The 15485-nt window shown below is 33.4% G+C and overlaps 1 protein-coding gene across 1 annotated transcript; it reads left to right on the forward strand.

The window, feature by feature from the left end:
• The first annotated feature begins 7874 nt into the window (after positions 1–7874).
• On the forward strand, positions 7875–14466 carry LOC132044973 (uncharacterized). Its single transcript, XM_059435504.1, has 6 exons — positions 7875–8398; positions 9390–9463; positions 9558–9622; positions 10779–10906; positions 12196–12357; positions 14296–14466. Exons 1-6 carry the CDS (start codon positions 8123–8125, stop codon positions 14332–14334), a joined length of 744 nt encoding a protein of 247 aa, XP_059291487.1. The 5' UTR covers positions 7875–8122; the 3' UTR covers positions 14335–14466.
• Positions 14467–15485: the final 1019 nt, after the last annotated feature.

Here is a 15485-nt window from a genome sequence, read left to right on the forward strand (position 1 = left end):
TGTCTTGGTACCTTTTAAATGAGGCTCTAAAACACCAAGTATAATCAAACATGTCTTCATCCGAGTTAAGTATTTGATTTTCTTTGGACATACAAGTATACTTGGATATATTATGTACATTTTACTGTATACTTTTGGTATATAGGACTTGTATATTGAAGTATAAACATGGTACACAACTCGTGTGGGTTCGGAACTATTGGTGTGTGTAATAATGGTATTAAATTGGGCTTGATTTCTTACTTGTTTGTGGCATTGGGCCTTGTCCCCTTACATTCTCGGGCTCATTCTTTTGTTTATCACGGTTGAGTGTTTACTTGGGCTTGTTTCTTTTTGCCTCATGTTTGACTACTTCTCTAAGTATAAATGTATTTGATGTATTCTTGAGCTTTTCTTTATGATTGTTCCCTTTCACATTCTTATTAGTCTAAACATTAAGACTTAGATACTCTCTGACCTTAAAATTCTTTTCCTCCCTTCTTGTGCATGCATGTGAACTACGTGGACCATTTGGGCCATATCTCTGCCAAAAAACATATCTATTGGGCCTGAGGCCCAACTTTCTTCTTTGAATCGAGTCCGGACTTAAGGAAAGGGAAGCAAATACGAAAGGGAAGCTAACATATTGAAGGCCCACCTATAGCTGAAAATAGTCAACTGGTGAGCTTAGGTAGGCCCACCAGCCTAACTCTCTCCATACTTCATTTCATTTTTTGTGTAATGTAATTGTAAAACCCTTATATAATATTGAAACCCTATGAATGTTAGAACTTAGGAAAAACACTTAGTATTATTAGAAAGTCGCTCAAAAGCTTTTCAAAATCGCCTAATCTAACAACTTTGCATGAAATCGGTATTAAATTGTATATTCTCTTAATTTTAAACTCATTTAATGACATGATTAAATCCAAATGATTTTTGAATGTAACTGAATTGTATTTTTGGGCCTTCTGCCCTGCACAAAATTTTGGAGATGCATTGGATCAAAAAATAAAAGTAAGTATTGGGCCTTAAGCCCACAAAAGGCTTCCTTTAGAAATGAAAGAATAGAATGTACAATTTCGACTTCTTTGATGACTCGGACTGAATCAAAATGGGCTTAAAATCATTAGCTTGAAAGGAAAACTCTTTTAGCACTAAGTTTGAAATTTTGACAATGTTGAGGACTTAGAGAAATTTTCAGAACATAAAATGGACTGTTTTTTAACTTGGACAAATTTTTCAGAGAAAGAACAAAGGTTTTTTGGGCCAAAAGCCCAAACATAAAGGGATAAAAACAAGAGGAATTATACTTGGAGCAAATTGAGATAGGATGGCTTTGGTGTAGAAAATGAGTTGAAATATATGAGCTTCAAATGTATAAAAATGGAATTAAATAAAATTTTCACTTTATATATATATAAGGATATGTATAAAAAATAAGAGATATACTCCATATTTTCTTATATATGTATTATAAAACCTATAAGTACTAAATTCATTTTATTAGGACTAAAATAGTAGCGACTCTACTTGGGAGAAATCTCGAGTGTGTCTTAGTCCGGCAATAAAGTGAGTTGAATACTTATAAGGATTTTAAATCGACCCCCCAACCCCCCAACCCCCCCCCCCTCCTTTTTAGGGGTCTTTTTTGTCGAAATTTTGAATTTTATGATTAGCATGACAGTCTAGCAATAAATTAAATATTTTAGCAAATAATCACAACATATCACACATTGAAGCTCATAAGTCAACTGTAATCTATGGATCCTAAATACCAGGGTGCTTAAAACCTTCCCTAGGGGATCACCAGAACCCTTACCTCGAACTCTGGTACTAAAAATGATTTTTTTCTTGCTTGAATAAACCCTTTTACCCGGTTTTTCTAATTTCTCTTAATAAATTAGGTGGCGACTCTAAATACTAAAATTCAATTAGAGCACCAACAACCTCGTAATAGTTTTTATGCACCTGGGTAAAAGTGAACCGTAACAGCCCCCACTGAAAAAATCGCCTCAGAGGAAAGTGGTCCAACTCTGTCCGTTTTAAAATTCCTCTAAAACACTGAGGAGGTTGACGAGAAAGATAATGGAGTTGAGGTTTCTAGCCAAACTATGGTTACTAAAGCTATGGGTGCAGAGGATCCAAGCCGGATTGCAGAAATATCAAGTCCCATTGGCATGCATGAGTCTGCTGGTGATGGTGGTGCAAAGGAACATGAAAATGTTGTTGAAAAGGAAGAATCAAAGGAAAGCCCTAAAAAATCAGGTAATTTCAACTCTCTGGCTAGTGGTAAAGGAGTAGAGGACTCTACTATAGAAGTTGATAGAAACTTGGGTGAAAAGGGTTTGGGTTTGTCTAATATTTTAGAGAATAAAATGGATATTATTACTGGGTTTATTGATGCTTTACATGCTAAGGGAAATAGTGCAAGGAGTCAAAGGGAAAGGACTCAGGGGGAAGAGAGTTAGGGAGAAAGGGTTAGTGTACCTAAAACAGGGGAATTGAATGAGGGACACAGTCCCTCGAGAAAAAATCGAATGTTGTTAACCACACGGATGTGCCTACTATTAGTGTACCTTGGCGTGAACCTTCTGCGAGAAGCAACTGGTTCCCAGGTCCTCCCGAGGGTTGACTGCGATAATGATATCATTGTAAGTACTGTGCTCAAAAGACCTTCTGGTCACGCAAAACAGAATGGTGGTACTGTGAGAAAGCATATTGCTTCTAGGTCACCCACTACTAGGCAAAGGAACAAGGTTCAACGCGAGGCTACCCTTAAGGCCAATAAGGAAAAAGTTGTTGGTAAGAAAAGAAGAAAGTTGGTGAAGCGTGGTCTTAGAGATGAAGATGATGTGGTGACAGTGTCTGATAAGGAATAGGAAGTGGAACCATAACTAGTAAGGAAAAACTCTAAGAAGAAACAAGAAGAAAAAGGAAAGAGAGTTGTGGCTGATGAACCTGAAGTAGAATTTGACAAGGAGCTGAGAATGTCCAGCTCCTCTAAGAAAAGGAAACGCAATGAGAGTGAGGAACTTGGCTCCTTCAAGAAGAGGTAAATGACTAAGGATTTCAAATTGTAGAGGCAAGAAAATCTAAAAAAGCAGAAGATGAATTGCTGACAAACATGAAATGAAAGAGCTTTTGGAGATGGTTCAGTTTAGAAATGGGACCACCTTTTTGTTTCTCCTGCTCCTATCTTTGAGAATGAGGTGAAAAAGCTCTATGTCTCCCTAATGGACACTGATGACTCCACCTTGGCCATGACTGTAATGAGCAGGAATTTGAGATGGACGAAGCAAAGTTAGGTGAAATTCTTGGTGTCTCAACTGATGGATTGAAAACAGTTGAAGGGAAGACATCACAAGCCTTAAGAGAGATGATTGTCAAAGGGAGAGTGTCTGCGACTGGTGAGAGGCTTTTAAGAAGCAGCTTCAATCTGAGTATCAACTCCTTTTTAGCTTGTCAATAAAGCATTGCTTTCCACGTCTGAAAGGAGATGTATGGCCTCTATTGCAGTCTTGGTCCTTCTCAAAGCCCTAGCAACTTTTCAATATGTTAGTCTGCCTACTCTCATGATTGAGCATATGATCAAAGTTGTTAATGCTAGAGAGGGCAAGCATGGTCTCCTATATGGTTTTTTCTTGACTAAGGTTTTTAAGTACTTCCATGTTAGGACTGGTAAGGCTACTATGGGGACTAGAAAGTAAATATTCACTATAGGGACTTTAGAGGAATGTGAGCGTTTGGAAAAGAAGAGAGGTATTGGCAGCAATTCAACCATTTCTAGCCTGATTGAGGCTCAAGAGCAGGCCACTATAGAAATTGAAAGGCTCCAAGCGGAGCTGAAAGCACAGTTGGCTGCAACGGCACAGGAACCTGGTCCCAGTAATAAAATGGCAATTGCAAATGCTGCATTAAGGGCTGGAAATGCTGAGTTGAGATAAAATCTTAATGTGCTCCGTGATCAAATGATCCAGGTTCAGAGGGCTGCCAAAGGAGAGATGTGATAAAATCCTCAAGGCTTTCGCTCCTTAGTTCCTTCCCAACTCCTCCTTAATCTCCATGTCATTTTAGCCCATTCCTCCGTTATTAAACACCTATTTTGTTTCCTTCTATCCCTTTGATGACATTGGTACTTTTGAAATTTTAATTATCATTGCTTGTGCTGTTTTGAATGCTAATTTTTGGCTATGCGTATTGGTTACTATTTCACGAGCATTTACTTTGGATTATGGCTATGCTAATTTTCTATCTGTTGATTCTTGTTTTTGCTCATGTTGTGTTGCCCCAGTGGCTATGAGTTAATGCCACTGAACTTCTTTGTGCTTGTGCCGCTTTTATAACTCTTTTCAATGATGCCAAAAGGGGGAGGTTTTCTAGGGGGTAAATTGGATTGATATGCTAATATGCTGATGCTGAAAGTTTAAGCGGCAAATTTCAAATGTAATGGATGTTAACATGTTGTTTCAGGCTGACCCATAGGGGGAACATGGTTCTCTGGGGGAATTTCATTTATGGGTTTGTCATCATAAAAAAGGGGGAAATTGATAAGTTATGCCATTTTGTGTTTTGATGATTTGACAAACACTTGAGGGACTAGGTTCTCAATCAGGTCCCTTGAGTGTCGTACAGTCAACGCACTACAACTGTAAAGCTGCGGTACTGCTACTGTTCCGACTGGCAGAACCGCAGCAGCACAGCTGCAGTTTTGCTAAAGGCCAAACTGTAGCTAAAGGCCAATATCAAAAGATGAAATGTCCCTATCCATGTCACATGCTTCTCACATGCTCCCCAATATATATACAACATGCTACCAGGTTTTACCCAATACTTGCAAATCAGAAAATTATATTCTCTCAAGTGTAGCGGCCACTGCTCTTTAAGAGCTCTCAACAACTGAAGAAGTCTTACGTCCTAGGTTTGTTAAGTCTTTTGTCTTTTCGTTCCCCATTTGTAATCCTACACTACTTTCAAAAATAATCATTGTAGGATGTTTCTCAACCTTTGTTATTTTGTTTTCTTGGCTAGAGTTAGTCAAGGGCAGTAGTTTTTCTTGGCTAGAGTTAAGGGTTGTAGCTTACAATAAAGTTATTGTAAGGGATGAGGGATTAAGAGTTTTAATTCCTCGGTTACAAAGGTTGTAATCTGAAAGTTGCTCAGCTAGTGAAGTTGAAATCCTACTCCGGTAGGTCGTGGTTTTTAATCCCTTGAGCAAGAAGTTTGCCACATAAATATCTCGTCTCATTTACTTTCTGTTGTGTACTCGAGGGAACAGATAGAGAACCTGGTTCTCTATACTGTTTGATGGACTCTTAATTTCTATCAATAACCACTGTATTTCCTCTTGCCCAGTAACTATTCAACACACGTATCTCAGCTCGGGTCCCAGTAGGGGTCCAATAACCTTGTGTTGGGCTTTTTAATCATTTGACCTCAGCGTAAACCATTCCCAGGCCCAAGTGCCTTCGGTCTTCTCCATTCACAACATCTCTCTTACCAGTGATAAGGAAATTTGAAATAGGACCTCTGCAAAGTGCGAATAGCATCCGGAGAATGCAATGACTAATAATGATGTAGTTATTTTTTATTCAATGAGCAGAATCAAGGAACTACCTCTTATTTGTCATGGGATCTTCTCTAATGAGTCATTTCTCCATTTATTTGTCACGTTTTGGAGAACGTATGAAATTAAGACTGACTTAGCAAATGCGTATGTGCGTGCGCGCACACACGACTGGAGTTAACAGAGTGAACTTAAATACTAGTTGAAAAGCAAGATGACACCCGATACTGGATTGAAATGAAAGGTTGGTACATGTTAGAAATTACAATTTTTTGGTGAGTATTGACTATTGACCCTGCAGGCTTGAGAATACTCTTGTTGGACATAAGGTGTTCAATGCTTTCACCAAAATTTCATGTATCTCATGCATGTCTTCTAGTAGCTCCGTCCTTGCCTGTTGAACAAAGTTAATCATGAGGACATGCATCCAGTAATTCACTAAATTGTCTCTGGGAATAAACAGTCTCTCCAAAGCATTTCTATACTATTTTATAGAGTGCAGCCAATTATGTCTCGTTAGCTAAAGAAGCTGAACAAAAAGACTCCAAGCAAGGTGATGTACCATATTATTTCTAGTGAGGGATCTTTAATGGTTAAAAATAATGGTACTTAGTTGAGTGCTTCACTTTGAAATTGAGACTTTGACACTTACTCCACTCGAAACGTTTATGAGGAATAGGTATAAAAATCTACATAAATGAAGATGGATTATAGTCCAATGCTTGTGTCATCAGCCTGAATTATCATTGAACAATTTTATCTTCACTTTCAAAACCATCCATCCCACTTTTTCTTGCTTTTTCTCCCCATCTTGCATCTCATTTGTGATTCTAGGCGCTTTCTCTGTATCGTTGTGTTTTGGAACAATTTTTTTTTTTTTTTGGATAATATATTCATTTGTGAGGTCATTGTAATTAGTAACGTTCTGAAGCTTTAACATGCAGGAAGTTGAGTATTCTAGCGGAGGCTTTCCTTTGAATGAAAATGATTTTTACAAGGACAAATTTGTAGCTCCTGTTTGACCATAAATTTTGAAGGTGAAACTTGAAAATTTTGAGTTTTTAAAATTGTGATTTTTAGAATTTGAAGTTGTGTTTGGACATGCATTTTACTTGGAAAAAATTTGAAGTTTAGTGAGTGGAAGTCCCAAAAAATGGTTAGGACCAATTTTTGGAACTTGAAAATTTTTTGAAAACAAATTTTCAAAATCTGATCCAAAATGACCAAACAGATATTTGAAGATAAATTTTCAAAACCTAATACAAAATATATGGCCAGATAGGATTTGGTTGAGTAGAAAGTAGCTGGAAGCCGGACTTTGACAAATTTTTAATATGTAATAGAATATAAAGCCAAGGTATTTTTTATGCAATTTATGGCAACACATTTTTGTTATTGTGTCACAAACTATGGAACATCTTCCTTTATGCCGTGTCCCTTCAAATTATGCCGCATAAATGAAGACGGAGGGAATATATTTTATGAATTTGTCTTTCGAATTAGTAGAATTGAACACTAAATGAGCCATGAGGTTCATCTTTGTTTAAACATGACCAGATTTGGGAAGACTATGTTTAAAGAATTGTTTGAACCCATACTTATACAGAAAGAAAAGTAAAGAAAAAAAGGAACTTGCAAAAAAACAAAAAAAGGAGCCCCGTCGGTGGCCGCAAGAATAAAATAATATTTGGTTCTTCAGTCTTAAGTTATACTAATGTCACTTATATGTCAAAGTAATTATGCCCAAAACAATCTTTAAGTTTTCTTCAGTGATCAGAAAAATTCTTTGCTTATCACGTAGAAATGGTATAAAAAATTACTCCATCCTAAAGTGGGATTTTGTTAGTTGTACTAATTATTTCCTGTTAATTCCTACCCGGTGATGAGGAGTTTTATTATTTATGTGCACCGAGAGAGTATAATTACTTATACCAATTATTAGGTTAAGTGATCTACGACACAAAAATCTTTATATCAAATCTAGTGACTAATTAATATGGTAACTTATTCTTGCTATTGCTGGATAATTAAATCGAATTGATGGTGTGCGCGCGCGTATATGTATTACATCTGTCTCAATTTATGTGATGCATTTTTTTTAATCTGTTCCAAAACAATGATCCTTTTATAATTAGAAAAATTTGACTCTAAATATGCTATTTTTTCCTTAATGAGATTATTTGTAACTACATAAATATTTATGACTTGTTTGAAATCACGAGCTTCATTTTTTCTTTCTTTCTTAAATTTTGCGCATTGAGTTAGATGAGGTTCATGACTTTCATTAGCTCCTAGTTCACTATATCTGAATTCACTATAGCGTTACCAGTGACTTGCTTACACTGCTGAATAACCTTCACTTTAGCGAGCTGTAGGACAAACTACATTCGAGAGGAGAAAGGAAACTTTGAATAGAAGGATCGATCAAAATATATCACATAATTGAGAAGGGTGTGTGTGTGTGTGTGTGTGATCTTATGTAATCGGAATCACTTGCACATTACGTAGTGATCTCTATATATAAAAGTATAGCCCAAACTCAAAGAGCAAAGCAACACAAAACAAAATAAAATAAAGATGAGCTTTATGGTTGTTTCATCACCTTTGAATGCTCTATCACTTTCCAAACTAAGAGTAAACTCCAAGCACTCTTCTTCACCCTCTAAGGCTCTTTGTATTTTATCTTACAAGATTTCTCTTGAATCCAGCTCCAAATCTTCATTTATCCATGGTGATTTCACTTTTCCTTCACCAAATTTCTCAACATTTGTATCAAAGTATCCATCTTTGAATATTATCACTGCCCAAACCTCTCCACTTGGAGAACATATTATCTATGATTTCCAAGCAAAGGTATGGCCTTTTTAATTACTGGTATTATTTTTTCTCTTTTTTGGTTACAATATTAGAAGGTTACTGTTCCCCTGTCCTTGTTCTTCTTTTTCTTAGTCTATGTAATTTACCCTGTCATTTTATTTGAACGAAATGAGGATCTGTAATTGTATAGGGGTGTAATTGTTAGATTCTGAGGTCCATATGGTGTACTGTAATTGGGCATTGTATTTGTATAGAATGTTCACAGAATAGGGTGTCAAAGGAAAATGTTTTATTTTAAGAAATAGATTGTGGGTAAGTGTTTGATTTTAAAATATAAAGAGTACATCTATAAGTCATATTATAGGTGTATTTAGTGTAATTTATCCTTTAAAGTTATTTAATAAGATTAATATTAAGAGGTTTTTGATTAGATTACCCTTATTCCCTCCTTAAATGATTAATTAATGATGATTATATGAGTTTTTGGAACAATAAGGGTGAAAGTATAAAAAAATATTGCGTTCTGATTTTCTAAAGTGAAATTTGTTTTGGACTGAATGTATTTTGTTAATTGTGACAAATAAAAGGCCCTGAGGAAGAAACTTCATTTGCCTCACTAATTTAATTTATGCAAAAGATTATTTTGACAAAAAGCATCATTTCAAAATCTAAATATAATTTATCTGCTTAATAAGTTTAATTCCTTGAATATAGTAAAAGTTCTGGATCGGAGTATATAGTTATTATACTAACGAAAAGCTGTCAAATATTTGGAGCACAAGAAATTGTCACAATATAAGTATAATTACGTACTTCTAGCCAGTGCTCTTACCACTTTCTTCCGTTTATTCCTTTGAGGAGAAATAAAATTTGGGTTTTTCTTCTTTCCTTTTTCACTTTCTTTTTCTTTTTGCGAGATTTTTTTCTTCTACTGATGAGTGCCACTTTAATTAAGAGTTCATATTAGTAATATTCATTAATTCTTTTATCTTTACAACTGAAATAGTGTTTTTAATCTCCTTCATAGGTAAAGGGAAGAGGTCTCTCACTCAGTTGCTTCAGAGAGAAAGTTGTTTTGATCGTCAATGTTCCTGATAAAGGGTATATCTATTGTCCATCAAAACAATCATAATTTATTTAGTGAAATTTATTGTAAATTTTTCAGAAGGAGCATCTACTTACTTTTTGGTTTCAGTTCTGTGTGGACAGAGTCGCAGTACGAATTACTTCATTATCTCTATGACAACTATAAATCTCAAGGTAAGTACATCAATTAAATCTTTCTATGTTGATATTCCTATTCATTTTTGTCAACATCACTTTAACATGATATTTTCTAAACTTACCAGATGCCATTGGCCCATGCTAGCACGGGCCCAACAACTTGTATGTTAGGAGATTTGTACAGATAATATCTTTAAGTGCCACCATTTAAGTTACTTCTGTTAAAAAAATTGTGAGAATAGATTCGTCGCAAGCATTACATCCTGAAGAATCACCAAAATTTCAAACTAGCGGGCAAAACTTATTTTGTCATAGTAATCACCAAAATTTATGGCCAAATTCTGATATATTTGTCAAAATCTCAAACCTCACCACCACATGTTGGAGTTGTTCCGTGTTTTACCTAAAAATATTTTTGTTCTAATGTTACGCTGCTCAGAAATGGACTATCCATATAATTTTTTGCATAACTATTACATGTCGCTTTTTATACTTGTGTTATAGGAGTACATTATATTATTTATATGTATTATATAAGTAAAATATTTCATCTTATAGGAGTATTTTCTAATAGATATAGAAGCGTCCTGAAGCAGGAGAAGGTCATCATGTCAGCTTATTGATTAAAGGGCATTTTTGTCATTTCACCTTATGCTTCACTGCATATATATAGAGAGAGACCATAATTAGGTATGTTAAAGAATAAGTAATTAGAAAAGAGAAAATAATGATTATGATTCATAACATAAACATAAGCCAAGATGGTCAAAGCAGCAAAAGCTTTTCACTTCAGTTACAGTAATTGCTTTAGTCATCCAAGATTGTTGCTTCATTTAACTATAATTATGAAGTTACCCCTCAATGTCTAGCTTAAGAATATATGATTAGGATTTATCTAAAAGACCGTGTTTTTTGTCAGTGACGAATATAGCGGACCCAAAATCCAATTGATAAAGCATAGACGGTTTTATAATTCAGTAAAAGTGAAGCATAAACTGATATGACAAAAATGCCCTTTAACAGTAAGATAGCCTGACGATCTTCTCCCGCTTTAGGCCGCTTCAAATATTAGAATGTATAATTGAAAAATATATAGTTTTAATCCCTCTATTAAATATTATTTACTTTAGTATTCCCAATGTATTTTATTATGCGCTATCATGAAAGATGCTCATCAACTTAATTGGTGTAGGGTTTGAGATAGCTGCATTTCTCTATGATAAGAAAGAAACTGACAGGGCAGGATATAGATATGCACAAAAGGCACCACCAGGAGGCCAGCTGCAGATTAGTGCTGCTAAGTTTCGATTATTCGACAAGGTTGGTTTTTCAATTTTACCGGGCAAGACTCATGTAGGAGAAGGCCTCTTTACTAGACATTTTTTCATTCTAATGGTTCGAACCCAAAAACTTTGGTTAAGGATAGAAAATGACCTAATACGGCTTGAGAATGCTCTAATACCAACATATATTTTGGAATAGCTCTGATACCAACTGACACAATTCGAGTTAAACAAAAGCGAAATAGTTGAAAATAAATTGACTAATGAAACTAAGAAGATAGAAATTCTAGCACAGATTAAAGAATAGAAAGATATTCAAACTTTATCTGAATATCTAAGATAACAATTAGTATAACTAATTAATCCCAAAATTTCTATCACATCCCTTGATGAACCCTCCTTTTATTTACTTCTTTTTCATGAGTTCATTTTTACTTATTATTAAACTTTTATTTGATCGACTGCCGAGTGTTAATTTTATTAGGGATATTGACACTTATATACAATCTTAAATATTTATTGATATAGTTTTTGCCAAAGATTAGGTTTAGCAATTGAACCCAAAAAATTATTGTATAGGAGTCTCCAATTATGAACGACGATTTAATAGGAAACTCAATATTGTCTTCTTTATTTTCGGTATTCTTCTCCTAATTTCATGCTAGATACATACATCCCCTTACAAAAATTAATGTAGTCATTTTCATCTCAAATTAAAGAAAACCAAAAATTAAGAGAGAAAAAGGGAAAAGTAAATTTTAACTTTCTTTTTCTTCTCTATGTTTGGGTGTTGTTGGAATTGATTGGAAACACCTGAACGAGGTTATATACAAAATTTGAGGAAGATTAGAAGTAACTTGGATTTGTTTCAAGTAAAAAATCATACCTAGAGAAACATCTCTAAGACGTGTATATCACATTGTATATCCACACATATCACACAAAACTTTTCATGGACATACACAAATATAGATGATGTACAGAAGATAAACAGATATATGATTTGATATACACGGATGCAATGGTAATATACAAATGGAGTCATTTTCGACCTCAAGTTTTCAATCTGAATTCAGTTCAAGTTTGCCTCAAATCGTCTCCAAACACCTCCAAATTAATATTTAAGCTCCTTAAGAGATTCCCTACAAAACTCAATATCACCAAGTCGATACAAATCAGTAATACACAGATTGAAAGAAATCAAATCAAGTTAGCTTGAAAAAGACTAATTAGAATGAGACAAATGATTTTAAATGAAGGGCGTAACACATTCGATTTCTTTTTCCGTTTGGAAAATCTTGAATTCCAATACAATGATAATGATAGGTAAAAGTCAATGGTCGAAGGGCACATCCACTTTTTGTACATCTGAGGTCGAAATTTTGTAGAGGAGAACTTATCAAGACTGAATTTCAGAAGTTTTTGGTGGATAAAAATGGAGTACCTTACAAATACTTCGGATTGGACACTCCACGTCGTGAGATAGAGGTATTCTTTTTAGTTTAATTTATATACTTCGATACGGTAATTTTTTCTTACACTATCAAACTTTTCTTAGGGTTGATTATACTAAACACTCTTATAATATAATTTAGTTTCAGATACACACTCTGCATTTTAAAATTAAATACTTATATCTAGGAGTGTTCATGACTCGGTTTGGGTCGGTATTTGGTTAAAATCAAAATCAGACCAATTTAATTACTTTTTAAATTATTAAAAACAATTGAAACCAAATATAGTATACATGCATCGGTTTGATTAGTTTTTTAAGAAATCTAATGGTATTTTTCTTTTTCATTTCCCCCCGTACAATTAGGAAAGAATTTTTCATCCTTTTCAAACTTATTATCCGTTATTACCATTTTATTGTGATGGCTATAATTTTATTGAATTATGGTGAAAATGTCTTAAGGTCTATAAGCTTTAATCCAGCGGATAAAGTTTATAAGAAATTCAAAAATAAATCAAGGTAAATCACATAGTTGTTTCTTAAAATAAATGAATTTGGATTCATGGATTTCTTTTAAGATATCGGCTTAAGGTGTAAAGTTTGTTAGCCTATTAGACATAAATAAAATTTTGATGAAAAAGTATACAAAGTATTTAAAAATACATAAAATATACTCCCTCTATTTCAATTTATGTGAACCTATTTCCTTTTTAGTCCGTGCCAAAATGAATGACCTATTTCCTAATTTGGAAACAAATTCACTTTATGAATGATTTGCACCCACACAAATATTCAAGACTTATTTTGAACCACAAGTTTCAAAAGTCTTCCCTCTTTCTTAAATGTCGTGCCCAGTCAAATGGGTTCACATAAATTGAAACGAAGGGAGTATTGTATTTATAAAAATTGTGTATATAACTTTGTGGGTTTGGTTAAATTTTTTTTTTTTGATTTATTTTTAATAAAATCAAAACCAAACTAAATAAATTTCAATTTGGTTCGATTTTCAGTTTGATCGATTTTTTACCAAACCGTGAAGACCTCTATCCATACCGTTATACTTTAGAGTCCTACACCTGCACCCCTGTGAGATATATCTGTAACTAAGTATATTAAAATAATGTTATTAAAGATAACTTAACATTATAAATAAAAAAGTTTTTACATGTTTATTTTATGAAATTTTTAAAACAAAAATTATTTTTTTATTTAACTTTTTATTCGTGTCTTGATTGAAAACGAGAATAAACATTTTTTGAAACGTGCGTCCTTTCAAACCCACACATAGGTACAGACACAATCACCTAGTAAAATAACGGACTATTAATAATAAATTTCTTTCACTTAACACATACTCCGTATAAGTTATTTTTGTTATATATATATATATATATATATATATATATATATATATATATATATAAAATTTACCTAATTATACTACATTATATAAAAAATTATCGTTTTTTATTTTTTTAATTTATTGTTCCGCTTCAAAATTTACATAAGTAGATGAAGTTTCATTTCTATAGGATTTCCTTTGCATAAGAGGTTAAAATATTTTTTCAAAAATAGAGATAAAATCATTATATTTAAGAAATTGAGTCATATTACTGGATGTTTATAAAATTAACCCTTTTTTTTAATCGTCACAGACTAGCACAATGTCTTGTATAGTAATAAAAAAGTAGAGAAATAAAAAGAAAAACAAAAAACTTGCAGGATGAGTTTGTGCTTTGTGCCCAAAGTAGGAAAAAGAAGAAAAATCTCTTATTTTCTGTCCAAATTGTCGTCGCCAACTGATCAGAACCTAAGTAATTTGATTTATAATTTTTCTTATTTTATTTTATGAAATTTTAATTATTTAAAATAAATTTATGGGTCAGAGGAGTTACTATTATTTTTTCTATATTTAATTTTATTTTTTGCTGTTCAAGTTCTACGTACTGATCATTATTGTTTTCATTAACCAGGAAGAGGTTAAGCATTTACTCTTGGAGGATGCAGTTTGACAAGTTTAAGCTTCTTCCTAGGATGGCACATTATTTACTTTGACCTTGGCGTTTTCAGTTCTTACTTATCTTCAATTTTTTGTTTATCTCTTGGAGAACACGTGTTAAGATAAGCAATTTATGTCTGAATTAGGTTTACGATGTCTTGTTTATATTATTATTCCAGTGCTTGTGAAATATTTTCGAAGTGTTAAATTTTGTTCTAACTAGTTGTGCTTGTGATATTGAAACAATTTTCACAATAGTACGTATAAGGTAAATTCATAAGTTAAATCGCCACATACATCATCTTAATATTTCGATATGTATTCAGATTCAGACGTATTAATCTTCATAAAAATAAGTGAGGTCTAAATAATCTAAAGCTTCAATCAAAGAATATATACTACTAAATTGAGAGGAATACGTAAAAAAAAAAAAAAAACTAAAATTAGCGAAGCAGAATTCAACAATGTAAATTTTACTAGTTAATTCTGTTGTGACAACTACCTTTATATTTTTAATTAATTTATCGTCTGCTTTAGATTTGCAACGAAAGAGAATATTGTGCTTCCCAAACCCGGCAAAGTGGACTATATCACCATGCATATTACTAGTAATTTATTGGAGATGCAACTTGCAAGTCAGATTTTGCTAATTATTGGAGGTTTACTCCATTCTTCAGTATATATCCTCACGTGGAAGAAGAAAATTCAGTTTTTATTTTTATTTTTAAATGAAGCCAGTGCTGTGGTGGATAAGTGGCAAATGACGTGCATGTTGACTAGTTTGACAAGTCTTCTCGTAGGAGGGAAGGATTTGGCGTTTGACGCATTACTTTACTTTCATTTTTTTAAAAAAAAAAAAAAAAAAAACTATCGGATATTTGTTATTCGTTGACCCGATCGATTAATTCGGATAGGTCTGAGTAGGGCCAGTACCAAAGAGGTAAATTGCTCCTAATTATCATTTCGGATATGTCACGACTCAGTTTAGAATCATGACCCCTGCTACGGGGGAGATTTTCAAAGTAAGCCTTAATGGAAATTTACAGAAAATTGGGCAAAGCTTTCCTTTTTTTTTTTTTTTTTTTTTTTTTTTTTTATGACTATCCAAAAATTTTCCTATTTCAATATCAACAACTGAAATAACCAATATCAACCCAACAAACG

This window comes from Lycium ferocissimum, unplaced genomic scaffold (genome assembly GCF_029784015.1).
Source record: "Lycium ferocissimum isolate CSIRO_LF1 unplaced genomic scaffold, AGI_CSIRO_Lferr_CH_V1 ctg56___fragment_2___debris, whole genome shotgun sequence".
NCBI classification, from domain to species: domain Eukaryota; kingdom Viridiplantae; phylum Streptophyta; class Magnoliopsida; order Solanales; family Solanaceae; genus Lycium; species Lycium ferocissimum.

Excerpts from the sequence above, each read along its gene's own strand:
- LOC132044973 (XM_059435504.1), top strand. The coding sequence starts at position 8,123 with ATGAGCTTTATGGTTGTTTCATCACCTTTGAATGCTCTATCACTTTCC. Across the intron at positions 8,399-9,389 it reads TCTATGATTTCCAAGCAAAG|GTAAAGGGAAGAGGTCTCTC; the intron begins GTATGGCCTTTT and ends TCTCCTTCATAG. Across the intron at positions 10,907-12,195 it reads AGTTTCGATTATTCGACAAG|GTAAAAGTCAATGGTCGAAG; the intron begins GTTGGTTTTTCA and ends TGATAATGATAG.